Here is a 27,040-nt window from a genome sequence, read left to right on the forward strand (position 1 = left end):
GTGTGCTGAATGCTTTGGATATTACCATAAAAACATTAAGATCCATTTTCTCCCTTCTTCCCCCCATTATACAGGCTGGCATGGCCCTGACCTATGACCCCACAGCTGCAATACAGAATGGGTAAGTAGATCACTTTTTCTATGTTTTAATTGCTAAGGTATCTCTGAACCCTGAAATCAGTACTGGAGAAAAATGTTCAAATCTTTCTTTTTGTTCTAAACCAAAATGTCAATCAAACCTTTCTCATCAGTGAATTTCTTTTCTTCCTGTGAGTGACTCTGATTTCAGTGGCATCACGCATGCTTATAAAGCTTTTGTCCGTATGCCATCTTTCTGCCCCTCTCTCACCTTAGAAAGAGTGATATGAAGGGAGGAGTGCAGACTGGTCTGGGAGAAGAGTCTGTTTCTCTAGGGTTAGAGTGTCACTTCTGCTAGGTAGTAATCGTAGCCTGTGTCCAGGCTCATTTCAACATTAATAAAGCTTCTATGCTTGCCTCTGGCTCTCAGAGGAAGGGTAACACACAGAATCAAGTTAGTAACATGGTGATTGTATTTTCATACTCAGTTTTAATAAGCATTTGGAAGTTTGCAGACTCTTACGGAGAACAATTAATATATAGCCTGAACTTTTCCTCTGAAAAGAATCAGACTTAAGCTACATAATCCAGCATCTTTGAAATTCTGTCATTTGGAATAATCTTTGGTTGAAACTTTCTTCTGACTTTCCAATTTCGTCCCTTTACCTTGGCCATCCTGCAATGAACCAACAAACTGAAGAATAATTATTATTCTTATTTTCAGGCTTTTATCTTAGATTTCTCCATGGCTTTCAGTTTTCTGTCTTTCAGCCTCTAAAGAGCTAGTCAGAGTGAAGGTCTCATTTAAGATCAGCCCAGCGGATAGAAGGAATGTAACTCCATTTTTGGTTTGGTCAGCTTAGAGGGTCATTCATTCAGTCACTCAGTGAACATCCAGTAAGTCTTCCAAGCACAGTACTATGCTCTATAGGCTTTGAAAAAACAGTGCCTCTGTGTAAAACAGGGGCTCAAGAAACTCATGATCTACCTTCCATGAAAGAGGCAACACACATGAGATAGTCTAGGGCAGAGATCTATTCCTTCGTCTCATGTTGATTAAAACTTCTCTAGGGGCAAAAAGTAATGATATCTCTCCATTTATCCAGTAAGCCTTCTCTTATTTCCAACAAGGCATCCTAAACATGGTGGTCAGAAAGTAAAAACAAGAAATAAAGATAGAGAGAATAAAGCCCTCTAGAGTTATACTGTATAGCTGAGAAGATAACATAGTTAATTCAAAAGACACAGAATATGGTATTATATGCTCAGAGAGAGTGACAGGCGTGTAGTGTAAGGGCATGACATTTATTGAACACATACTATGCACCAAGTAATTTGTATTTGCAATTTAATAGTACCTGTTCTTGGAGTCTAACAATTGTAAAAATAGTTGTAATTACAATTAGAAATGTATATGCGACTGGAAAACAGAAATAATTGAATTAATATACACGTTCATTAGCTAAAGTCAGCAAGTGTTTGTGTTTGCATACATGCATATGTGTGTATGAATATGGGAATCCATCTACCTGTCTGTACTATATATCCATACATCTGCTTATTATAAAGATCTTCCTGCCCAAGGTTCGAGGTCAATTATTAGAGATGCCCCAGTGCCCTAGGCCTGGGCTGGAATGAGTTTCTGCTCTGCTTTAGTCAGTCATCTTTCCAATGCACAGTTTAAAATCTGAATCTTTCCCCAAAGACCTAAGTGTCCAGACTTTCATTGTGGCTCATGACAAACCTGAAGAGAAAAAATTGGGGTTTCAACCTGTAATCTGAGCAGCCACGGTCTGAACTTTGGTGGTGCCCTGTTAGACACCGTGAGGACTGCCTGGTCCCCGGGGACTATGTCTCCCTCCCAGGTCACCATCTACACTGTACAGGGGTCAACTGCAGGTATATATGTCCACCGTCCAGCATCCTCTCTGTGATGTCTGTCTCTGTGTACTTTATATTAACAGCAGAACATTGTATCCTTTGGCTATTTCAACAGTTGCAAAAGTGCTTCATCCTCTCCCACTGCCCACTTAGACTGTAACAACAATGAACATTTCCCTCAGGAAGCAAATTGCAGTTAAGATGCTCAGGATACCATCTTCTTGATTTTACGTACTGTCATCTGATAAAGAACTTTGTATTACCCAGCAGTCCCTGTCTTCAATGTTGCCTTGTCCACTGAATATTCCTTTCACCCCATAAAAGTCAAGTCTCTCCCACCTATAAAGAGGGCAGAAAACTTCCCTGGTGGTGCAGTGGATAAGACTCCATGCTTCCAATGCAGGGGGTAGAGGCTCAATCCCTGGTCAGGGAACAAAGATCCTGCATTCTGTGTGGTGCAGTCAAAAAACAAAACAATCTTTTTGTGCCCATAACTTGTAGTGACCACACTATTTTTGCTTTTTCTTTACTGGTAGACAGTTCTAGTATTCTTTACACATGGTCTTCCTGTGTTGTCTCTAATTGGACTTCCCCAGTGGCTCAGCAGTAAAGAATCTACCTGCAGTACGGGAGCCGCAGAGACGTGGGTTTGATCTCTGGGTCAGGAGGATCCCCTGGAGGAGGGCGTGGCAACCCACTCCAGTGTTTTTTCCTGGAGACTCGGAAGAGAATACTATGGACAGAGGAGCCCGGTGGGCTACCGTCCACATTCACAGAGTCGGACGCAAATGAAGCGCCAGCATGCTGCCTCTAATTAAGCCTACTACAGTGTGAATTTTGGTCTCAGACTTGGCTGGAATTTTCCCTGCCGCTGTCTCCAGGGATCCCTAAATTTGTCCGTTGTAATGGACACTTTCTTATTTCTTGTGCTGTTTGAGATCTTGCCTCATTTGACTTTGATGTTGCTGTTGTTGTTACCACTTACATCTTCTTGAAAGCTGCTTCTTTCTTGGATTTCATGACTCTATCCTTTGCTGGGCTTCCTGTGTGGTGCTAGTGGTGAAGTACCCACTTGCCAATGCAGGAGATGTAAGAGACGTGGGTTCGATCCCTGGGTCAGGAAGATCCCCTGGAGGAGGGCATGGCAACCCACTCCAGTGTGCTTGCCTGGAGGCTCGCAAGAAGAGGTACAGGCATAGGGTTGCAAAGAGTCAGACATGACTGAGTGACTTAGCACAGTGTACACACACATATCCTCTGCTGATCCTCCTTGCCCTCCCCTTGCTCTGCTCCCCTGGTGTCTATGAATTCCCCTTCTGCCCACTTTTACTAATCTTTCTCAGGGTTTAGCCCTTTCTCATACTGTTTCTCACCCACTCCTCCTGCTTTTAGGAACTGAGGACTCCCGAATTCATACTTCAAGTTTATAACTAGACACAGGGAACCACCACCTGTGTGTCTCCTTGCACTGGCTGCTGCTCCTGGGTGTCCTGACCCCCAGCTGAGGGCCTTGTCTTCATCAGTCCTTCATAATACAAACCAAATAAATGAAAAGCCTCAAATTACTTCTGACAGTTTTTGAAAAGTCTACTCTAAAGCCATTTAAGTCATAATTCCAGCTCTCTGGGCCTTCTCTCCTATAGCATTCCTAATGATGAAATTGGTCATTAAGACTTCTTCTATCTCTCTTTGAACTACATCTTCAAACCAGCTGTCTCCCTGCCACTGATCAAGTTCATTCAATCACCATTCCCTACCTGTACTAAGCTTTTATCTGCCTCTGATATAATTGAGTACCAAACCATTTTCACATTGCTTTCTGAATATTTTTTTAAAGCAAAAAGTAATAAACAATCATCTATCTGCCTGGCTTAAAGTATTACATGGACTTTATTAAATGCAGAACAACTCAAACTTTCCAGAATGGCACCCGAAGAATTTCATGATTTGGCTCCTGCAACTGAATTGGACCTTTTTTGATTCTCAGAACATCTCATGTTATATTAACCCGTGAGTCTTGTTGCTTATGGAGTTCTCTCTGCCTGCAGAGAATGGTGATATTTCTTCCTTTCCTTTTCTTTTATTTCTCTCATTTAGAGAACACCATTAAATCATACCAGGCAGAGCTAATTACACAATTAGTCATAAGAGAAACAGTGTAAGCAGTGGTTAGAAGTGCAGACTCCAGAGCCAGCCTGCCCAGGCGTGCATTCAAATTCTGTTGTTTTCCACATGTAGGCAAGTTATCTGTGCTTTAGTTTCCCCCTCTGTGAAGTGGACATGACAGTAAGAATAAGTTTTCATAAGATATTGTAAGGATTAAAGGACCTCCTGTGGCGCGGTGCGGCCACTGTCAATGCTGACAAGATTGTTACATTGCACTTCCTGTGACTGTGATGCAGCAAGGGCTTCCCAGGTGTCAAAGGTGGTAAAGAACCCGCCTGCCAATATGGGACAAATAACGAGACACGGGTTAGATCCCTGGGTTGCAATGATCTCCTGGAGGAAGGCATGGCGGTCCACACCAATATTCTTGCCAGGAGAATCCCCTGGACAGAGGAGCATGGCAGGCTACCGTCCACAGGGTTGCAAAGAGCTGGACACAATTGAAACGACTTAGCACACACGTGTACATGATACAGTGACCATCTTTTTTATCACATAGCTATTGACATCATATTTATTTCTCTGATGGACTATTAAATCTGAAGGCAGGTTCCATGTCTTATTTTTCTTTACAGGCTGTTTAACTTAGTACTATGAATGCCAAATCAGAAATAGAAAATGTTGCTGATGGCATCTGCTTGACTCCAGCAAAGTGGCATTAGGTAAACCAGCCCCCTTCCTGGTATCAAGCTGCTCTGTTCCCCTGTAACACCCTAATCTGATTATCTTTAAATGCAACCTCCAGTTTCATCCAAAGGAGCCAAACTGCACATGAGTTGTTCATGTCCTGGGTTAAGAGTGGAATTTTAGAAGCATCAGATTATGCATTGTGTTGGTACCAAGAAGGTAGAAATTTTATATCATGAAATGGAAGAAACAGAAAAATTATAGCTAATTAACCTTATTCACTTAGTATTTCTTCATATACATGAGTTTTTAAAATGTTTTGGTCTTTTCGGTTTTAATTGCCTTATATGGCAGCATATAAATAATCATTTCTATGGATGTTTAAGATGTCAGAATAACCATATGTTTCCTCAATATCCTGTTTCTTGACTTATTGTCAGCATGTACCTCTTAAAGATGTGGAAACTGATTTAGAAAATTCAGCATATGAAGGGATCGAATATGAATGTCCAGAGTAAAGTATTTAGTCCATATTTATACCCATGTATTCAGTCCAGGGCCTGTGTGCGTGCTAGGTCACTTCAGTTGTGTACAACTCTCTGTGACCCCGAGGACTGTTTGTAGCCCACCAGGCTCCTCTCTCCACGGGATTCTCTAGGCAAGAATGCTGGCGTGGGTTGCCATGCCCTCCTCCAGAGGATCTTCCTGACCCATGGGATCAAACCTGCATCTCGTATGTCTCCTATTTGGCGGCAGTTTCCTTTCGCCACTAGTTCCACCGTGGAAGCCCATTCGATCCAGTAGGCAAACCTAACTTGGGGGGAGAGTGGTAAGCTAACAGAGGCATAAATATGTATTGCTGCAGAGAAGAAACTGATCCCATTTGATACAGGAAAAACATATCAAAAAATACAGTTGCAACCTATTCCAATCCAGTTAATATTGTTAAAGATGGCTTAATGATGACGCAGTTCAACAAACCGCTCTTCTTTCGTATCTGTTGTACTGTTTAAAAGGATGCTTGGGGCTGGTGCACTGGGATGACCCAGAGGGATGGTACGGGGAGGGAGGGGAAGGGGGGTTCAGGATGGGGAACACTTGTATACCCGTGGTGGATTCATATTGATGTATGGCAAAACCAATACAATATTGTAAACTAATTAGCCTCCAATTAAATAAATTTATAATAAATAAAATAGTAATAATAAAATCATGTTGGTGATGCAGATTTTAAAAAAAGTTCCCATGCTATCAGGAACAATGGACATGCACACAAATTCTAGATATAAGGCCAGTAGTATTGTGAAAGAAGCAGAGTGCTTTGAGTTTCATGTATGTCTCACCTTTCAGATGTACAAAGTATTTCTGAAGGAAGGCATGAGACATGGTTGCAGTCACTCTCTGGGGAGGGCCAACAGAGTGCTGGGAAGGAGGGGTGATAGGGAGACTTACTTTCCACTGTTTATGTTTTTCTATTCTTTTCACAAAAAAAGTTAACATACATGTCGCAGGACCGCAGAGTAAAAGCAGTGACTTTCTAGTAAGAGATGTGGAAGGCCTCCTGATGGAGCACGGACATGAACTCGTCCTCTTGGCGGCGTGTCACATCTAAAGAACATGGCTCATCTTTTTGAGTGCGAGTTTTTTCCAGATATACGTCCAGGAGTGGGATTGCTGGGTCATATGGAAATTCTATGTGGCTGCCAAGGGGGAGGGAAAGGTGGGGAGGGACAGACTGGGGGTTTGGGATTGGCAGATGCCAAGTATTATATATAGAAGGGAAAACAACAAGTTCTACTATAGCGCAGGAGGCTACAGCTCCTGTGATAAGCCATAATGGAAAAGCGTAGTGAAAACAATGTGTGTGTAACTCAGTCACTATGCTATACATTAGGAATTAATGCAACGTTGTGAACCAAGTATACTTCAATTTTTCTCTTTTTAGTAAAAGGACATATTTTGTAATCCTGGAGCATCCTATAACTGCACTCAGTCATAGGGGTTTCTGAGCATCAAATTCAGACGTGTGTCTGGGTTGTCTGGTAGCTCAGTTGTATAAACTGTTAAATGTTCTGAATTCCATAACCTCAATGTTTATACAGCAACATCAAACTGAAATCAGTACTCCCAAATTTAGCCTGATTTTTCTCTAATGAAGAACAAACGTTTGTAAATGTAAATGTGGACCATGGTGTCTCCGAGCAGTCTGAGTGTAGGTGGCAGAAAATGTCAGTCATGTCATCTGCTCGAATCTACCCAAGTGATCGCTTTTAGAAAATCAGTCCAGTCAAAGGCTTTGAAGGTTCCAGTGAAGAGGTATCTGGGTTGCAATGGAAAAGGAAACCACTTGGTACTTTTTTACTGCAGGTCAACTTAGGAGACTGTAAATGCTCATTCTTCTTTCAGAGCTATCTGGCATAACTCTATAATGTGTTATTACTACTGGCCTATTGCTTTTTTAACAGTCCAATATGAGATCCCATCACTTTCAAATATGAGCATAAGAGGTGGGAAATAATTCCTTCCCCAGTCAAAATCTCATCTTTTCCTATGCCTTTTCCACTAAGGTCTGCTGTGTAAATGCCTTTTGGATTGTTTGATTTGAATAAAATGTATTCTTGGGATAGATGTGGGTGAAAAATGTTTTTTTTTTAAATATATATTTTATTTTATTTTTTCACTTTTATTTTTTTATTATTATTTTTTTAAAATTTTACTTTATTTTGCTAGGTTCGATGCAGGATAGAGGATGCTTGGGGCTGGTGCACTGGGATGACCCAGAAAAATGTTTTCTATAGCTTTGGCTTGCCAACTGTTTTATATGGCATTTGATATTAAGTGATACAGAAACCAGATCTTCTTATACTAGGAAAGGAATGTAATGTGAAAGATACGTGGTATTACAATAAAGGGGACCAACACCTTATTAATCTTATGCTATAGGGTTACCCCGAGGATTCGTGGTTCTGACTCCAACAAAATGGCCCGTGGACATGAAAGACAAGGCAACACCATTTATTTCAATGTGCATATAGGATTGTGTGTGATTTTTTAGAGTTACAAAAAAATCCTACCCTGGGGTTATTGATGCATTCATGTTATTCTTATTGTCAGTGAAATAAGATTTCACTACTGACTGCCAAATTCCCTGGAGATGGCTCTTCTGCAGGTAAAATAATGTCCTGTTAGTGACCTAGACTTCCATTCTTTAGACTTCTGGAGGCCACTTGCTTTTAAAGCCAGAAAACTAAATAAATGTTTGCGTTCCTTAAAAATACGACTTTTTTCAGAGGCCAGCTCAGAGTTCTACAGATAGGTCATGCTTAATTAAACCTCTCAGACCCTGTGACATTTGGAATTTTTTCACGTGAAACTTCTCCAGAGTAACTAGTCAACATTCCCAAGGAAAGCTTCTCAACCTTGACATGAGGGTCACTTTGGATCATATCATTTTTTTTGGTGGAAACTGTCCTGTGTTTAGCAGCATCCCAGACTTCTACCAACTCGATGCCAGGAGCAGCCCTCTGACCCAGTGACAACCAAAAATATTTCTATGTCCTGGGAAGAAAGCTTCTGTCTATGTTTAGGACAGCATAGAAAAGAAACACTTGCCACACCTGTGAATTTACTATAATAAATATCTTAGTAAACTATTTCTGGAAAACATGGTTAGTTAAAAATTCGTTCCAGGTTTTCTGTGACAGCATTTGCAAGGCGTGACACACCTATGCGTGCGTGCTCAGCCATGTCCGACTCTGTGACACCATGGACTGTAGCCCTCCAGACTCCTCTCTCCATGGGATTTTTCCAGGGAAGAATATTATAGTGGGTTGCCATGCTTTTCCTCCAGGGGATATTCCCAACCTAGGGATCGAAACTACCTCTCCTATATCTCCTGCGTTAGCAGGCAGATTCTTTATGTCTGAGCCACCTGGGAAGCCCATAATGCATATATTAATATAACCAGATGTAAAAATATAGTCACGTTTCAAATGACCTTAGCTGTCTTATTATAGCCACAAAATTAAAGTGCTGTCAAAGTCAATTTCACCTTTCCTGTTCCCCCAAAATAGGATGCCTATGCTTGAAGTTTTTATTTGGATGTCCTTTCTTTCTTCTTCTTTTAAAATGTGGAGGCTGTGTGAACCATGAAGGATACATGGCAGGGATTGAGAACAAGTGATGAGACTGGGAAACTCATTCTGAAGCTCTCTCTTTGGAGGCCGGCTCGGGGCGTTTTCTTTAGACATGGTGACTTTAAGCCTCAGATGCAATAACAGCCTCTCTTGCCGTGGTTTAAGCAAAGCTTTCCTGTAAAGTCATCTGGTTTATGTTTGGACTTGGGGAGAGCTTATTTCAGAATGCCAGAATTAGGGGATCAAGATAGTGTACTGAGTCTGATCTCTCCAGTACATTTTCTGTTCTAAATGACTCTCCGATTTGAGTGGCAGACGGTGTTGGAACTTGCTGGGGAGTATGAAATACCATTCTTGTTGGACGGATAGGGTTACAGCAAATAGAACAAAAACACACTTTGTTAGTATCCATTTACTTGGCTGTCTTTCTGTTTCTGTTCTTTTTTCCCTGTAAAGTTCGCTGTAAATGCTGGCTGCCCATCCAGTCCTTATTGCTTTCATTTTTTTTTTTTTAATTTAAAATGTTTTATTTTATTTTATTTTTTTAAAAATTTTAAAATCTTTAATAATATGCCACTTAGTACATTTTGCAAAATAAACCAGCCACTCTAAAATGTGAAGCCTGATTTATGCTGTTGGTATGTAAGGCTGAGACTAGGTTTCTAAGAGAAGTTAAACCTATGTGGAGAAAAGGGCTCTTAGTGGAGTGGTCATGAGTGCCTGTTAGGTCATTATGAGCCCCACATAAATCTTTTTGTTCACTGCTTCATAAGTAAAATCTAAGATAAAACCTGAAGGGGTTTTTTGTGTGTGTGTGTGTGTGTGTGTGTGTATGTGTTTCTAGATGTAAACCATGATGTTTGTATAAAAGGTCTGTTTTCTCTGATTATCAATTTCTCTATATGCCTAGAAAACGGGCATTAGTTTAAGCTTTCATTGAGATGTACAGAGGTGCAGATAGGTGACTTGTGATGTAAGCCAGCGTTCTCAGTTCTCAGTTCTCAGTTTCCTATCTGAACAGATGGCGTCTTCTGTGTCTCCACACATTTGACATTGGCCATCCTTTACTATGATCACTGCCTATCCCCCTAAGCGGTTTTGCACTCATTTATTCAGTCAGCCATCAGGTATTAAGCATAGATAGACCTTGGAGATACTGTGAGTTCAGGTCCAGACCACTGCAACAAAGCAAACATCTCAATAAAATGAGTCACACAATTTTAAAAGTGTATATAAAGTTATGTTTAGACTAGGCTATAGAATGTTAGTTTGCAAAACATTATGTCTACAAAAACAATGTATATACCTCAATTAAAAACATCTTATTGTTCAAAACACTAATCATCGTCTCACAATGCACAGTTACCACAAACCTTCAGTTTGTAAAAATCACAGTATCTTTGAAGTACACTAAAGCAAAGCACAATAAAATGAGGTATGCCTATACTTATTATGTCCCAGACTCTGTCCTAGGCAACAAATCCAGGTGTCCTCAACTCTCTTGAAGCCAACATTCTAGAGGGAGAGATAGCCAGTTAATGTATTCCATTAATCAGCTCAACTGTTGTTAAAGAAAAAAAAAAAAAAGCCATTGATCGTGTGGATTTAAACAACTGAAATATATTTCCTCACAGTTCTGGAGGCTAGAAGTCCATGATCAAGATCTGGCTGACTAAGTCTGGGGTGAGGACTGTTTTCCTGGCTTTTACAAGGCTGTTTTCTCACTGTGTCCTCACATGGCGTTTCCCCTGTGTGCATGTGTGGAGAGAGAGGGAAGTCTCTGGAGCATCTCTTCTTATAAGGACGCTAACCCTGGGAGATTAGGGCCCCACCCTCATGAGCTCATTTAATGTTACTTTCTTCCTTGAGGCCCCATCTCCACATACAGCCACTCTGGGAGTTAGGACTTCAACATATGAATTTTAAAGGGACACACATTCAGCACATAGCATATATATAAAGACATTTTTTAAAGGCTGCTTTAAATAGTGATAATGCCAATGGGGAAAAACAAAAATAAAGTCAAGGAAAGGAACACAGAACAATTGGGGCAGAGACGGTTGTTGCTACTTTAGCTATAGAGCTCTCAGAAGAAGGGAAAGTTGAGTGAAATCAATAATGACAAAGAGGTTGTTATAGGGAGATTTGGGGAAATAAGCATACCAGGTAAAGAGAATTGTAAGGTCAGTGGCCCAAGATGAGAATGACAGGCTCATGTGATGGAAGGTCATTGTGGTTGGATGGATCCTAGTTGGCTCAAGGAAGAGAGATGGACAGTAGCCTTACTGTGCTAGCAATAGCCGATACCAGGAATTCAGATTTTGTTCTCATTGCAATGGAAAGCCATTGGCTGGCTTTAGGCTGGTAAATGCACAAAGGACATTCAAGTTAAGTGGCTAAAGAGAGAAACTCAAATGAATGCCTTACCCATCTTTGGTACACACAGTAAATCCTTCAATACAGTTTTTTTTTAAATGGAAGAATAGATGTTTTCTTGCTTAGTAATTGTCTTTTTTAAAGTCAGATTTGTTAAAAGTATATATATATATATATGTACATACTCTTAATAGGGTACAATTGTATGAGGCCTGGAAAGCACACAGCAAAGCAACAAAGAAACAGAACAGTCACATCATTTCCCAGAATTCCCTCACACGTCTCTGTGGTCAGACTCCTCCCTGAAGCCCAGCCTTTGGCATCCATTATTTGGTTTTGGAATGTATAGTTTTTCATTTTCCATACCGCTATACAAATAGATATAAAATATGAAGTCTTTGGAGTCTGAGATCTCTCATTCAGCATAATCCATTCAAGATTCACCACGTTAAACACACCAGTGTTTATTTCGTTTTAATTGTTCAGTCGCCTCCCAGTGTATGGATGGACTATACATTGTTAATCAGTTCAGTTGAAGGATATTTGGCTTGTTTCCAGTTTTGGGCAAGTATCAAAGTTGCTGTAAATAATTGCATCAAGGTTTTTGTGTGAACTCAAGCTTTCATTTATCTTTAGTTGCTATGTATCAGTGGGATTTTCCAGTTATATGCTATGTGTATTTTAGCTTTATATGAAACTGCCAAGCTGTTTTCTAAAAGGGCACGACAATTCTCTATTTCCACCAACAATGAAAGAGAATTCCACCTTCTCTAATTCTGTGACAGCTCTGATTGCCTTTTTTAAAAAATTAGATCATTCTAATAGGTACATGACATAGTCATAATTCATTTTTCCTGAACTACACAAGAGCAGATTTAGAGACGTGGTAGATGTAGGAACGGATAGTAAGGAGAATACAATGGGTAGGGGAGTAATTTTTTCAACTACATTTTTTTAACCAAAAGACCCTAACCTTATAATCCTTGTTGAAAACTAGATCAATTTAAGACTGTAGTTCTATAATCCTTGCTTGGAGACTTGTATAGAATCTAAGCTTAAAGAATTTACTCTTAAAAAAAAAAATTAAAAAAAAATTTACTCTTTGAACCCTGGAAACATTGAAATCTACCCCCCCTACACTCAGCAGGGTTCTGGTGGAATGCTTCTTTAGAAAGGTGACTCATGAGATTCTCTATTCAAAACATCAGAGACCTCTGAGAGATGAGGAAGCTTTTGTCTCCAAAATTCCAACCTCAGTCATAATCTATGTTTAAAAAGAGAAAATAAACTAGAAGTAGTAATTCAATTGACTTTGCGATGCCAACGGAACATTTCATGCAAAGATGGGCTCAGTAAAGGACAGAAACGGTATGGACCTAACAGAAGCAGAAGATATTAAGAAGAGGTGGCAAGAATACAAAGAAGAACTGTACAAAAAAGATCTTCACGACCCAGATAATCATGATGGTGTGATCACTCACCTAGAGCCAGACATCCCGGAATGTGAACTCAAGTGGGCCTTAGGAAGCATCACTACAAACAAAGCTAGTGGAGGTGATGGAATTCCAGGTGAGGTATTTCAAATCCTGAAAGATGATGCTGTGAAAGTGCTGCACTCATTATGCCAGCAAATGTGGAAAATTCAGCAGTGGCCACGGAACTGGAAAAGGTCAGTTTTCATTCCAATCCCAAAGAAAGACAATGCCAAAGAATGCTCAAACTACTGCACAATTGCGCTCATCTCGTACACTAGAAAAGTAATGCTCAAAATTCTCCAAGCCATCCTTCAGCAATACGTGAACTGTGAACTTCCAGATGTTCAAGCTGGTTTTAGAAAAGGCAGAGAAACCAGAGATCAAATTGCCAACATCCACTGGATCATGGAAAAAGGAAGAGAGTTCCAGAAAAAACATCTATTTCTGTTTTATCAATTATGGCAAAGCCTTTGATTGTATGGCTCATGATAAACTGTGGAAAATTCTGAAAGAGATGGGAATACCAGACCACCTGACCTGCCTCTTGAGAAACCTGTATGCATGTCAGGAAGCAACAGTTAGAACTGGACATGGAACAACAGACTGGTTCCAAATAGGAAAAGGAGTACGTCAAGGCTGTATATTGTCACTCTTCTGATTTAACTTCTATGCAGAGTATATCACGAGAAATGCTGGGCTGGACAAAGCACAAGCTGGAATCAAGATTGCTGGGAGAAATACCAATAACCTCAGATATGCAGATAACACTACCCTTATGGCAGAAAGCAAAGAAGAACAAAAGAGCCTCTTGATGAAAGTGAAAGAGAAGAGTGAAAAAGTTGGCTTAAAGTTCAACATTCAGAAAACTAAGATCATGGCATCTGGTTCCATCACTTCATGGGAAATAGATAGGGAAACAGTGGCTGACTTTGTTTTTATGGGCTTCAAAATCACAGCTGATGGTGACTGAAGCTGTGAAATTAAAAGACTCTTACTCCTTGGAAGGAAAGTTATGACCAAATAGACAGCATATTAAAAAGCAGAGACATTACTTTGTCAACAAAGGTCCATCTAGTCAAAGCTATGGTTTTTCCAGTAGTCATGTATGGATGTGAGAGTTGGACTGTAAAGAAAGCTGAGTGCTGAAGAATTGATGCTTTTGAACTGTGGTGTTGAAGAAGACTCTTGAGAGTCCCTTGGACTGCAAGGAGATCCAACCATTACATCTTAAAGGAGATCAGTCCTGGGTATTCATTGGAAGGACTGATGTTGAAGCTGAAACTCCAATACTTTGGCCACCTGATGCAAAGAGCTGACTCATTTGAAAAGACCCTGATGCTGGGAAAGACTGAGGGAAGGAGGAGAAGGGGATGACAGAGGATGAGATGGTTGGATGGAATCACCAACTCATTGGACATGAGTTTGGGTAAATTCCAGGAGTTGGTGATGGACAGGGAGGCCTGGCGTGCTGCAGTCCATGGGGTCGCAAAGAATCAGACACAACTGAGCGACTGAGCAGAACTGAACTAAAGAGTATGGCATAATGAAAACAATGATTCCATGAGCCCTAATTGGCATTTTTCCAATCTATCCTCATAACAGGGAAATAGTCCATCACAGGCATCCTGGTTTTGTGTGCATGTTCAGTGGTTAGTCACTCTAGACTTTTCCCTTACCAGTGAGATATGAAAAAGGAAACATGATTTAAAATTCTTCTGAGGAATCTGAGCGTTAGGTAACTTATGGGTTCCAGGATATAGTCTGAGTGGAGATGGAATGTCAGTGTTTTCAATACCCTTGACAGTAGTGAAAATTTTAGTCGCTCATTGGTATCCAACTTTTTGTGAACTCATGGACTGGAGCCCACCAGGCTCCTCTCTCCATGAAACTCTCCAGGCTAGGACACTGGAGTGGGTACCCATTTCCTTCTCCAGGGGATCTTCCTGACCCAAGGATCGAACTCAGGTCTCCTGCATTGTAGGCGGACTACAGTCTGAGACACCAGGGAAGTCCTAGATCCCTGTTAAATCTATCCTTTAATAGATATCCGGAAGAATCATCCCTCCTCTGATTTGTGGGGCTCTGCTCTTGCCCAGGCTTCCCAGGTGGCACAATGGTAAAGAACCTTCCTGCCAATGCAGGAGACATGGGTTCGATCCCTGGATTGAGAAGATCCCCTGGAGGAGGAAATGGCAACCCACTCGAGTATTCTTGGCTGGAAAGTTACATGAACAGAGGAGGCTGTCCATGGACTGCGCTACAGTCCATAGCATTGCAAAGAGTTGGACAGGACTGAGCAACTGAGCATGCACCCACACGTGATCTTGCCCAGTGTTTTTCTATACTTGTTCACTGGAGGGCCCTGGAGGACTAGAAAATGCAGTGCTTTCTAGAGTCTACAGGAGAATATCACATAGGTGCAGAACCTCCATCTTGACCCAAATTCTCCGCAAATTGTCCTTTTCTTTTCATGGAGAAAGTACTTAGGTTAGTTTTTGCCTAAGGGCATGGACTAGCATAAATTATCCAGAACTGTCTGGAAGCTGATCCTCTTTCTTGAATGAAGAAATAAATGCAATTATGTCTGTGTAGCACCAGCCACTTTCATAAAGCTTGGTGCTACCAATTCACCTTTGTTTCAAGGAGCTTTATAATAGCGTTGCCTTAAAACAAACAAACAAAAACAAGACCCACAGCTTTTCTCCCCTGTTGATCAAACATACTGTTACACTCACCTGGCCTAAGAGATTTCTGCGTGGCCAATTTTATAAGAGGACCCAAAGTTGTCATTTTGTTTAGAACAGTTTATTTCTTAGTGGAATCAAAGACCATCAGTCTCTTGTCCGCTCCTGTTAACAGTGAATGGGTCACACGAGGGTGGAAGTCAATCTTCTTCAGACACGCGTGGTAGCATTTGGTTAGCAGCCAGGTGTGCGATAGCATCACAAATCTATGAATCTTCTTTTTTTTTTTCTGTTCGCAGATTTTATTCTTCACCGTACAGTATTGCAACCAACCGCATGATTCCACAGACATCCATCACGCCATTCATTGCTGCTTCCCCTGTCTCCACATACCAGGTATGTCCGATTTACCTGCACGTCCCGAGAGACCTTTCTTGCCAAAAATAGACTACCTCAAGTCAAAAAGGACACAGTAGAGTTTTCAAGTTGTCTTCCCTTTAGTCCCATCTTAATGTCATAATATTCAAACTATCCACTGAGCCTACGCTTTCAAGAGCTTGTTTGCATCTGTTTCACTGAATTATAAAAGCCCACTGTGCTTCCATTCTGCCTGCTGAGCTTTCATGATTTGGCTGCTTTTCAGCCAACCTTAGTGCAGCTTTCTCACCACTGAGACGTTACTTTGTGTGTTGTCTGTTATTTTGGTTGTCACAGTTCCCTAGTGTATCTTTTCTGAGAGCACATTTCTGGCAACTCCTTGCACTCCCTTTGGGATCCTTGTCATTTGTCACAGTCGTTCTGTGTATCCATGGAAAGTTACATGGATGGATGCTAAATCATTGCCTCCAAGAAGTAGGGAAAATTATCAAAGGGGTAAAAGTAATTCCTACTTCCTCCTCTGACTTCATTCTCACTTCCAAAGAGGTCAGAAGAGACCTCAGGGGTTCCACGTGTTGAAGCACAAGAAAATCTGAGACTCAGTGTGTGTCCTAAACCGGACGTTGTCGCCAGTTAGCCTTAATTGTGCAGGTGGAAAGAAATAGCCATCCTTCCCCTCAAACAGGGCTCCTTATCTTATTCCTTTGAGTTATCACAAATATTTCTCCCTCCTTCTCTTTACCTCATGTAGTTCTTTAGACAGTTCTTCTAATTCTAGTTAGAAACAAAATTGCCTATGAATGCTATCTAGCTGGTCGAGTGGCATTGCTGCAGCTTTGGAGATAGCGAGGGTGTGTGCCTGTCTGCTTCCTTATATCATGCACATGGTGGGGGTGGGCGTGGGGGTTTGGGGTGGGGATTGTGATGTTGCTGATTGCTATGAATTCAGTGAAGTTTCACGTTCTTCATCCACTACCTATCTATGTCATGCCAGGAAATCCCCACTGTCAGAGCATCCCGCTTGAGACTATGCCCATTTCCCCTTAACAGATCCCCCTCACTCTGAAGCAGATCACTTTCATTCTGTGTCTGCACTTAGGTTCTTGATACATGCCAGTGGGTGAGTGGAACAGACTTTTGTGTGAGTTGCAATAGAGGGTCTCTGGATGGCTGATTTCTTAAATGCCTTTCCTGGGGACCCACGAGGCTAAGTGCAGATGCTGTTCAGTTTTTGTTCTTCCTACAGGCCTGCCTGGTTGTAATATGTGCTTTTGGGTTTTTTACCCGTTTTTGCAAATCTTGGCCTCTGCTTCAGCCAAGACCACCCACTGAGCTCCATTGTAGAGCACTTTGGTGTCATGAATAAAATCTCCACAGAGCTGTCATTTCACTTGGGAGGGCCCATAAGTGGAATTTAACTCCAGCTCTCTTTTCTCAAAAAGGAATTAGAGCAATTTCCTACGTTGCTGATTCTTGCTTTTCACCACTTTTTTTTTTTTTTTAGTCTAAAGTTCATTGGCAGTCTCGTTGATGTGAGTCTATTGAAACCAAAATCTTCAGGGCTATCTATGTCACGTTCAGCTCTTAGAAGCTGACTTTCTCATTTGACTGATGGGAAATATTCAGAACATTTTCCTGGTTCATACACTCATTTTTAGTAACCATACCAATTACTACAAGAGAGAAAAATCACAGACTTACTTAACTTGGGTTTAACCCAAAACATTCCCCCAAATTTCTGGTTGATCTCTCTGATTCATTCCCCAACTTTCACCACTTGGATTTATTTCCAAGACGGGATCACTTGAGAATTTGAGGTTAGAACCAATGACAGAAAAAAAGGAAGTCTGAGCAATCATGCTAAGTAATGCTTCCTTCTTTCTTCACCTGGGTCTTCCAGCGTGTTGACCTCCAAACAAGAGATCCCTGAAGCCTCCTAAGACTTTCATCTCCAATACCAGCCTCCAAATGTGCCCATGGTGTAGCCTGGCCCATGTGGGCATTACCGCCATCTCCAGTGAAGTAGGAATTTGCTTTCATTTTACCAAGTTTCAGGGACCAAATAAATCGGGTCCAAGAGCTTCCTTTCTATCCTTAGTTTTGAGCACTAAGTCAGATGGACTCCACTTTCTTATGACCTAGTGTGACTCCACTGAACGCAAGAACCAAGTTCTCTCTGTGATTGCTTTGTGCTAATAAATGCTGTTTGATGCATAGGTCCAGAGTACTTCATGGATGCCTCATCCGCCATACGTTATGCAACCAACAGTAAGTGTTCTCAGTCACCTGAGGCTCGATGTTTCTATTATCTGAGTGCAAGCGTTTGTAACGTGTAGAAGCTCTGGGGTAAAGCTTTTGTTCTGTCCCATGCCTTTTTCTGGCAGCCTTGTTTTCCAGATACAGAGCTGTTCCTGAAATTCTACAAAAGCATGTACGACAGGCAGAGATGGTGACAGTGATGGAGAGAAAGAGAGTTGAGAGAGGAAGAGAGAGGGAGGGAGGGTGAGAATCAACTTGATGGGAAGAAATAGCAATCAACCTCTCATGTTGATGTCTGCCATTTGTTAGGGAGAGGGAAGGTCTGCAGGTAGTACTGTGTGCTCTGGACAGTTAAATCCATTGTAGGAGGAAAGCCTTTCTGTTGTCCATCTCCTGTTATGCTTTCTTTTCTTTGGATGCTTTGGGAACGAGTTGCGAATCATGGCTCGGTGTTGACTCAAAGCAACATATTTGAAATAGGAAGGTATTCATCGACAAATAAGTGTGGCTAGATAGTAGACAGTAAGGTTGGTAGATGACTTTTATGTTAACTAAAAGGGTTATTCTCTTCTTTAGTGGAAAGTTTCTTCCCCAAATAATCAAACTATGTTCTGCTAGCTAGCTTTTTCCATTTTGTGGTACAATATGACATTTGTCCCAAAGGAAAAATATTAGATATTCCATTAGAATACAGGCTGAAGGCGAGTGACTCCGTGTATCTGTGTCAAGTTCTTGCATGTTTTCTAGCTCTTGAAAAGAAGAGGACAGGAAGATTTCTAGAATGATACACTCATGAGAGTTTGGAGGAGGGGGAATGTCCCCAGTGGGAAGTTGTGTGACAGGGTCTCTGGCGTCCTCTCCTGGGTCTGTTCAAATCTGGAGCTTGGTTTCCTCTTCTGTCGTTATACTTAACATGGCTTTGGGGAGGATCAAAGCCAAGAGAATATACGAAAACAGTGGTTACAGTATCACATGTTATACCTTATTGTGGTCATTAATCCTTATTAGTGAATGTATTGGCGTACAAAGAAGAAGCAATGCTACATTTTAACTCTTTTCAAAGCTAAATACAGATAAAGTGATGCATATCAAAAACAGGGCGTTACATACACAGGCATCCCTTTCCTGGACTCAAAAGATCACAGCACCTGGCTTTCACAATTGAGCTTTCTCCAGCTGTTTTGTTTTTTTTTTTTTAAAGGCGCATTCCGTGTTGCTCATAGCGTTTTGATAATTTGCTTTGTATTTGAAAAATAAAGTGTATGTAGCTTCTGACAACAGAACTTTAGGCCTCATTTCGCAAATGTCCCAGTTTACTCTTGTTTGCCTACCTGGGGGCTTTGTGAGTTCGTCTGGTCTGTGTTGTGGAAATCAGACTGACAGGCAAGGAATCCAGCCAGGCTGTTCTGTTCTGTCCACGTCATCAGGTAGAATCCAATAGAAGCTGCCAGACCAATATATAGCACAGACTGGGCCAACACAGGAAGAGGGAAGAAGCCTTGCCAGGTTCTAAAGAGACTTTCTAGAAGGAAGCAACTACCTTCTAAGGAAATAATGTGTGTGTATTTAGAGAGTACAGAGGCTAGCTTGGTCCTCATGCGGAGGTCAAGCATCATCTCATTACGACCTCAAGGAATGCACATCTGGAAAAATCTGAATTTTTTTTTTGCAGATACCAAAGGTGTATGATTCTACAATACTTGCGAAGCTGTGAGGAGAAGGGAAGACATTTGTGTTTTATTTCAACTGTCATTCAGGACCCTAGCAAAGTGTTTCATGAACACCTCCTCCTCCCTACCCCAGCTTCCAGCTTCGCCCAATTTGGGGTTTATTATTTCTAGTATCTTTCTCCCCAGCAATAGTTGTGTGTGTGTGTGTGTGTGTGTGTGTTCATTTGTCCCTGTGAGATCTTCTTGCCACGGCTGCTGCTCCCTATTACCCCTTCCCCTGATTAGCTCTGCATGATGTTTAAGCTTAGGTCACCCTGTCTAAGACCACAGTTCCCAAACTTTTGGAACCAGGGACTGGTTTTGTGGAAGATAATCTTTCCACGAACCAGTGGCGCAGGGGATGGCTTCAGGATGATTCAAGGGCATTACATTTATTGTGCAATTTATTTCTATTATTATTACATCAATTCCATCTCAGATCATCAGGCATTAGATCCTGGAGGTTAGGGACCCCTGGTTTAAAATGTAGCACTTGTGCCTGGGACAGATTTCCTGGGAACAGAAGTGGCCCTGGGCCACCCACCACTTTGTTGTTTTTAACTTGGAAACACTGGCTAAACAGCATTTTAGAAACACATTACTTGTACCATCAGTTGTTTCCTTAAAACAGTTTTGTTGGTTGTTTTATTGTATGAAGAACTTTGATGCAACTGATCTTGGTTTTATTATCAGAGTGGGGTTGTTTAAATTAATTGCTCTGTAATATTAAAACATAAAAATACGTAGGTGATGATCTATGGCAAAGAAATAAAATCACCTGGATGTGAAGGGAAGGAATGAATGACTTGGCGATTAATAGCGTGGATTCTTGGTTAGGCTCTTTGGGAGAGGAAATCCTTTCTGATCTAGGACTTTGGGCAGTCAAACTGCCTGAGCCACAGTTTTCTTATCTGTAATATGGACACAATCACAGCTAAATTATAATGCTTTCAGTAGATTAAATGAAGTAATGCTTTAAAGCTCTTAAAATAGCATCCAAGAAATATCAAACACTCAATAAATTACTGTTATCATTACTCAGTTATATGAGTAGATGACTGTAAATTCTGCTTTAGATTAGGCCAATTATGTAAAATGAGTGTTGGTACAGGAAGAACTGGAGAAAAAGCAATAATCAGCCATGTCTACCACATTTATCCTGCTCATTTTGCACACTTTACTAATGAGTTTGGTGGAGGTAGCCTCTGTGGCTATAAATAAGATGAATCACTTAGATTGGTGCTTCTCTGATTTACCTGCTGAATCTTTCAACACCTATAATAAAAATAAATACAAGTAATGAAAATAAGAATTAAAGGCCTACTGGGTTACCTCTTGTGTGGCAGTCACTGGAACCTACTTTACAAATAAATTCAAGGTGTGAATAGCTACACATCTTCCTTAGGTTGCCCATAATAATGGTTTGTTTACAACTTTTCTCCTTTCTCATGTCTTCGCTTCCACGATTTTGTGAAGCTCTCACAGATAAGGTCTCTGTACATAGGGTAAAGACATGCTTCCCCCATCGTGATGAAGCTCACAGACCCCTGTACTGTGGCCAGAGTCCTGCAGGTTCTTTGCAGGCTTGACTCACCAGCCCCAAAGTCTTAGCCAGGCTTGTATCTGAAGCCAGTGCTCCGGTCAAGTCTTAACCCAGATCACGGTGCCTCTGGTCTTTTCGTACCTGGGAGGGTAATGATCTGTAAGGGAGACGTGAACTGATGGAAAGAAAGGATTAGAGACCGACAGAAATCCTGAGTGTAAAGCTACAGCGGGCTTAGGCTTTCTTCTTCAGAGACTGACATTTCTGAGCTGTGTTGAGTGTACCTTTTCGTAACTTTAGAAGAAAGACTCTGAGAAACTTGTCACTATTAAGGAAAAGGGGCTAAAAGTTTCCTTGCCTGGATCCTCTCTCGTCCTGGTGTTTCTACAAGGAAACCATTCTCTGTCTGTGTGTTGGACTCTGGGACTTGATCAGGTCAAATCCTGCTGATGACAGCAAGAGCATTTTCATTCGCACTTTATTTTCTGTTCGCTGAAAGAGAACACTGCGGGTGGAAATCAGGAACGCACTGTTTGCTGACGTTGCCGACGCCATCAGGCACGTGTTGCTGATTGCCGGGGCAAGGTTTCTTTCCTAAACTCTGAAATTTCACCATGACGCTGGCAGGATTTTAATAGGTGATGGACTGAACTAGATATCTACTTTGCTTGGCAGCTTGTCACACTGGGATCTTCTATGAATGCACAGTTGAAATCCCCATGTTGGGATACGTCGGGTATTCTGTTAAATCTGTGCTGACAGGGAGAGAAGATGATAGCTCCCAAGAAGAAGCAGAGTTCAGTTCTCTTAAATTCTATTTAAGCTTGTGTGAATCATAAATCTTCTGTTCTTCATGTGTTTAGCACTATTTATTCTCGAGGATAAAGGTCAGTTTTCATTTTTACCTATTTACAAACAGGATATCTAGCTACTGGGTTTCCTTGATCACTCAGACAGTAAAGAATCCACCTTGCAGTGCAGGAGACCCAGGTTCAATTCCTGGATTCGGAAGATCTCCTGGAGAAGCAAGGGATACCCACTCCAGTATTCTTGCTTGGAGAATCCCATGGACAGAGGAAGCTGGAGGGCTACAGTCCATGGGGTCGCAAAGAGTCAGACATGACTGAATGACTGTACTAATACTATACTATCTAACTACAGGATTCTAAGAAATGCAAGATGCTTTTATGGAACCACTGTGTGATTTGTTGCTATACATGGCTAAATTATAACACTTCTGATGAATAAACCTTACATTTACAGCTAACGTATCAATATAAACTTTCCCTCTAGAACAACAACAATAAAAATTTCAAGAAAACTCCAAGAATATTTCATTGGTAATTGGTGATTAGGTAAGGCTTAATTTTAATGGCTGTGTCCTCCAGACTTGCAGACACATTCCCCCTAAAAGCATATCATCAAGTTTGGAAAGGACATTGAAATCATTAGAATTCTGTTCAGAAAGAAGTGTTTTCAGATAGTATCTTTTTATTCCAGCTGCTGAGCTGAGCAAAAATTCTAACCTTCTGAGTTTCACTGTCAAAGTACCAAACAAAGACAAAGTGTGTTTGCTATGTAGGGACTTTACCTGGTGGATCTACTGGCCAAATCTTTTTAAAGAAACTAGCAAACACAAATCAATAACTTTAGCCCATGTACACTATTTCTACCAGAAGAAAATTCAAAAATGTTTGAAAATAAATTTAGAAGGATCTTCATATGGGTGTCAGCTCCCTGTAAGTAGATTTCTGGGGTAAAATAAATACAGACACTTGCATACAAAGTCTCCCTGATACCCTAACTACTGTAGCAAGCAGTGCTGGTCTTGCCATTGTTAAATGTAACTTCAAAATTCTATGGCAACTTAAAAAAAATAATCTAAAATGAACTTAGGGGCAAAAACCATTCAAACAATGAAATTCAAAGCTCATGATTCAAAAGTGCCTGCACAGCCACGATGGAGGTTCCTTAAAAAACTAAAAGTAGAGTCTCAGTATAGTAGTGTTGGTCTCTCAGCCATGTCCGACTCTGTGCGACACCACGGACTGTGGCCTGCCAGGCTCCTCTGTCCATGGGATTCTCCAGGCAAGAATGCTGGAGTGAGTTGCCATTCCCTTCTCCAGGAGATCTTCCGAACCCAGGGATAGAACCCAGGTCTCCTGCATTGAAGGCAGATTCTTTACCTTCTGAGCTACAGGGAAGATCCAAGTAAAAGACTCAGTCATGTCTGGCTCTGCAACCCCGTGGCCTATACAGACCGTGGAATTCTCCAGGCCAGAACACCAGAGCGGGTTCCCTTCTCCAGGGGATCTTTCCATCCCAGGGATAGAACCCAGGTCTTCCGCAATGCAGACAGATTCTTCACCAGCTGAGCCACAAGCCAAGCCCCAGAATACTGGAGTGGGTAGCCTTATCCCTTCTCCAGCAGATTTTCCCCACCCAGGAATCAAACCTGGGTTTCCTGCATTGCAGGAGGATTCTTTACCAACTGAGCTACCAGGGAAGAACCCCCAAAAGTGAATGTCCCTCAGTCGCATCTGACTCTTTGTGACCCCATGGCTATACATTTCGTGGAATTCTCCGAGCCAGAATACTGGAGTGGGTAGCATTTCCCTTCTCCAGGGGATCTTCCCAACCCAGGGATAGAACCCAAGTCTCCTGCATTGCAGGTGGATTCTTTACCAGTTGAGCCACAAGGGAAGCCCGAAAGACTCCATATGACCCAGCAATCTCACTCCTGGGCATATATCTGGAGAAAACCATAATTCGAAAGGATACATGCACCCCAATATTCATTGCAGCACTATTTACAATGCCAGGACATGGAAGCAACCTAAACGTCCACCAGCAGAGGAATGGATAAAGATCTGGTACATATATGTAACGGACTATTACTCAGCCATTGTATATATGTATATGTGGTACGTATATACAATGGAATATTTTCAGTATTCAAAAAAGAAATAATGCCATTTGCAGCAACATGGGTAGATCTAGAGACTCACACTGACTGAAGTAAGTTAGAAAGGGAAAAGTAAATACCATATAATATCACTTATATGTGGAATCTAGAAACATGGTACAGATGAACTCATTGGCAAAGCACAAATAGAGTCACAGGTGTAGAAAACAAGCTTATAGTTACCACAGTGTGGGGGGAGGGGGATGAATTAGAAGATTGGGATTGACGTATATGCACTATTGATACTATGTATAAAATAGATAACTAATGAGAACCTGCTGTATAGTCCCTGATAGCTCAGTTGATAAAAAATCCACCTGCAATGCAGGAGACCCCAGTTTGATTCCTGGATCAGGAAGATCCACTGGAGAAGGGATAGGCTGCCCACTCCAGTATTCTTGGGTGTCCCTTGTGGCTCAGCTGGTGAAGAATCTGCCTGCAATGCAGGAGACATGGTTTCGATCCCTGGGTTGGGAAGATCCAAGCCCACTGGAGTGGGCTCCAGTGTTCTGGCCTGGAGAGGTCCATGGACTGTAAAATCCATGGGGTCACAAAGAGTCGGACCCAACTGAGAAACTTTCACTTTCAACACAGGGAACTCTACTCAGTGCTCTGTGGTGACTTGAATGGGGAGGAAATACAATAAAGAGGGGATATATTACATGTATGGGCTTCCCAAGTGGCGCCAGTGGTAGAGAACCTGCCTGCTAATGCACGAGACGTAAGAGACACGGGCTCAGTCCCTGGGTCTGGAAATTCCCCCAAGGAGGGCACGGCAACCTACTCCAGTATTCTTGCCTGGAGAATCCCATGGGCAAAGGAGCCCGGCGGGCTATGTTCCATAGGTTCACAAAGAGTTGGACACAACTGAAGCAACTTAGCACACATATGCACACATGTATACATATAGCTGGTTCACTTTGCTTACAGCAGAAACTAACAACATTGTAAAGCAACTATACTCCAATAAAAATTTTTTTAAATAAAAATAAAACACAAATGTATATACAGCTTAAAACTTTCCTTGTAGGACTCTTTCACTCATCACCTCTATCCTCCAGGGAAAACACCTTGATAATTAGTTTGTATGTCAGCATGCAGTCAATGGTTATGTATACGGACATGCATGTGCACTAATGTGTGCGCTTTAAACATATACAAGGTCACTCTTCAAATACCGTATTGCAGTTGGCTTTATTTTTTCCCAACACTAGAACATGCTAGAGGTCCTTACACATGAGTCACCTAAAGATCTATGTCAACTCTTTTTAACGCTTTATAGCATGGCATTACATAAATATGCCAGTTTCCTATTCATAGTCCTTTAATTTGTAGCTGGTACTTGTTGTACACTTAAGACTGTAATATTGAGCATTTGTGAAAAAATATCTGCAATATATTTTCTAGAATAACAGTTATGTGTGTTTTAAAATTTGGTATAGTTATTGTCAAATTGAACTTTAAGTGAGAGTGTTTATTTCCCCAGGCCTCACTTAATACTGGGTGATCCCAACTTTCAAATATGTTGTTAATGTAATAAACAGTGAGTGGTATCTTACCAATGTTATTTATTTCTCTGAGTCCTAGAGAAGTTGAGTTACTTTTATATGTATATTGACTAATTTTTTTTTTCTTCTGAGCTCCAAGTTTATTTGTTTTGCTCATTTCTCTTTTTGAGTAGTGATCTTAGTTTTTTTTAAAGGAACTTATTGCAATCTTTAACTTAACATTGCCAGAGATATTCTGGATATTTTCCCAGTTTATTTGGAATTTAATTTTATAGTGTTTATCATGCATGACTTTAGTATTTAGTATTACATAGTTCATATTTATTTTCCCTTAAGGGCAGTGATCAGCAAACTTTTTCTATAAAGAGACAACAAGATTTTCTGTGTTTTGAGCCATGTGGTTGCTGTCACATGTGGCTGCAGGATGAAGGCAGCCACACATAATTCACAGATGGATTGCCAGGGCTGAGTTCCAATAAAGCTTTATTTACAGAAAGAGGTGAGGGCCATATTTGGCTTACAGGCTATATTTTGCCAGTCTCTGCTTTAAAATATCTGGACACTGTGCAAAATACCTTATTAACTGTATGATTTAAAGCACCATTTCTTGTTATTGTGTTTATAGTAACTTTTATTTTAATTTTTTTGATTTTTGGAGTTTATTTTGTAACATGAAATGAGACTGTGATCCAACTCTTTCTTTTTTTCATGCAAACAGGTAACCAATTATCATAACAATGTCTACCATATGAGTCATCTATATTTTCTCTCAGTTCAGTTTAGTTCAGTTCAGTCGCTCAGTCGTGTCCGACTCTTTGCAACCCCATGAATCGCACCACACCAGGCCTCCTTGTCCATCACCAACCCCCGGAGTTCACGCAGACTCACATCCATCGAGTCAGTGATGCCATCCAGCCATCTCATCCTCGGTCGTCCCCTTCTCCTCCTGCCCCCAATCCCTCCCAGCATCAGAGTCTTTTCCAATGAGTCAACTCTTCGCGTGAGGTGTCCAAAGGACTGGAGTTTCAGCTTTAGCATCATTCCTTCCAAAGAAATCCCAGGGCTGATCTCCTTCAGAATGCACTGGTTGGATCTCCTTGCAGTCCAAGGGACTCTCAAGAGTCTTTTCCAACACCACAGTTCAAATGCATCAATTCTTCAGCACTCAGCTTTCTTCGCAGTCCAACTCACATCCATACACGACTACTGGAAAAACCATAGCCTTTACTAGACGGACCTTAGTCGACAAAGTAAT

The 27,040-nt window shown here is 41.2% G+C and overlaps 1 protein-coding gene across 10 annotated transcripts in view; it reads left to right on the plus strand.

Annotated features, from left to right (window-relative positions):
• Nucleotides 1–27,040, plus strand: part of RBMS3 (RNA binding motif single stranded interacting protein 3) — an 819,111-nt gene that overhangs the window by 677,908 nt on the left and 114,163 nt on the right. For 6 of the 10 annotated variants that reach the window (XM_013973416.2, XM_013973419.2, XM_005695511.3 and 3 more), the window contains 3 exons: nucleotides 75–121; nucleotides 15,723–15,819; nucleotides 18,019–18,069. In XM_013973416.2, coding sequence (XP_013828870.1) covers nucleotides 75–121; nucleotides 15,723–15,819; nucleotides 18,019–18,069 — 195 coding nt within the window. The remainder of the gene's footprint in view (nucleotides 1–74; nucleotides 122–15,722; nucleotides 15,820–18,018; nucleotides 18,070–27,040) is intronic. The other 4 variants (XM_005695513.3, XM_005695514.3, XM_018067046.1 and 1 more) reach the window with 1 other exon arrangement.

The sequence above is a fragment of the Capra hircus genome, chromosome 22, assembly GCF_001704415.2.
Source record: "Capra hircus breed San Clemente chromosome 22, ASM170441v1, whole genome shotgun sequence".
Classification (NCBI taxonomy): Eukaryota; Metazoa; Chordata; class Mammalia; order Artiodactyla; family Bovidae; genus Capra; species Capra hircus.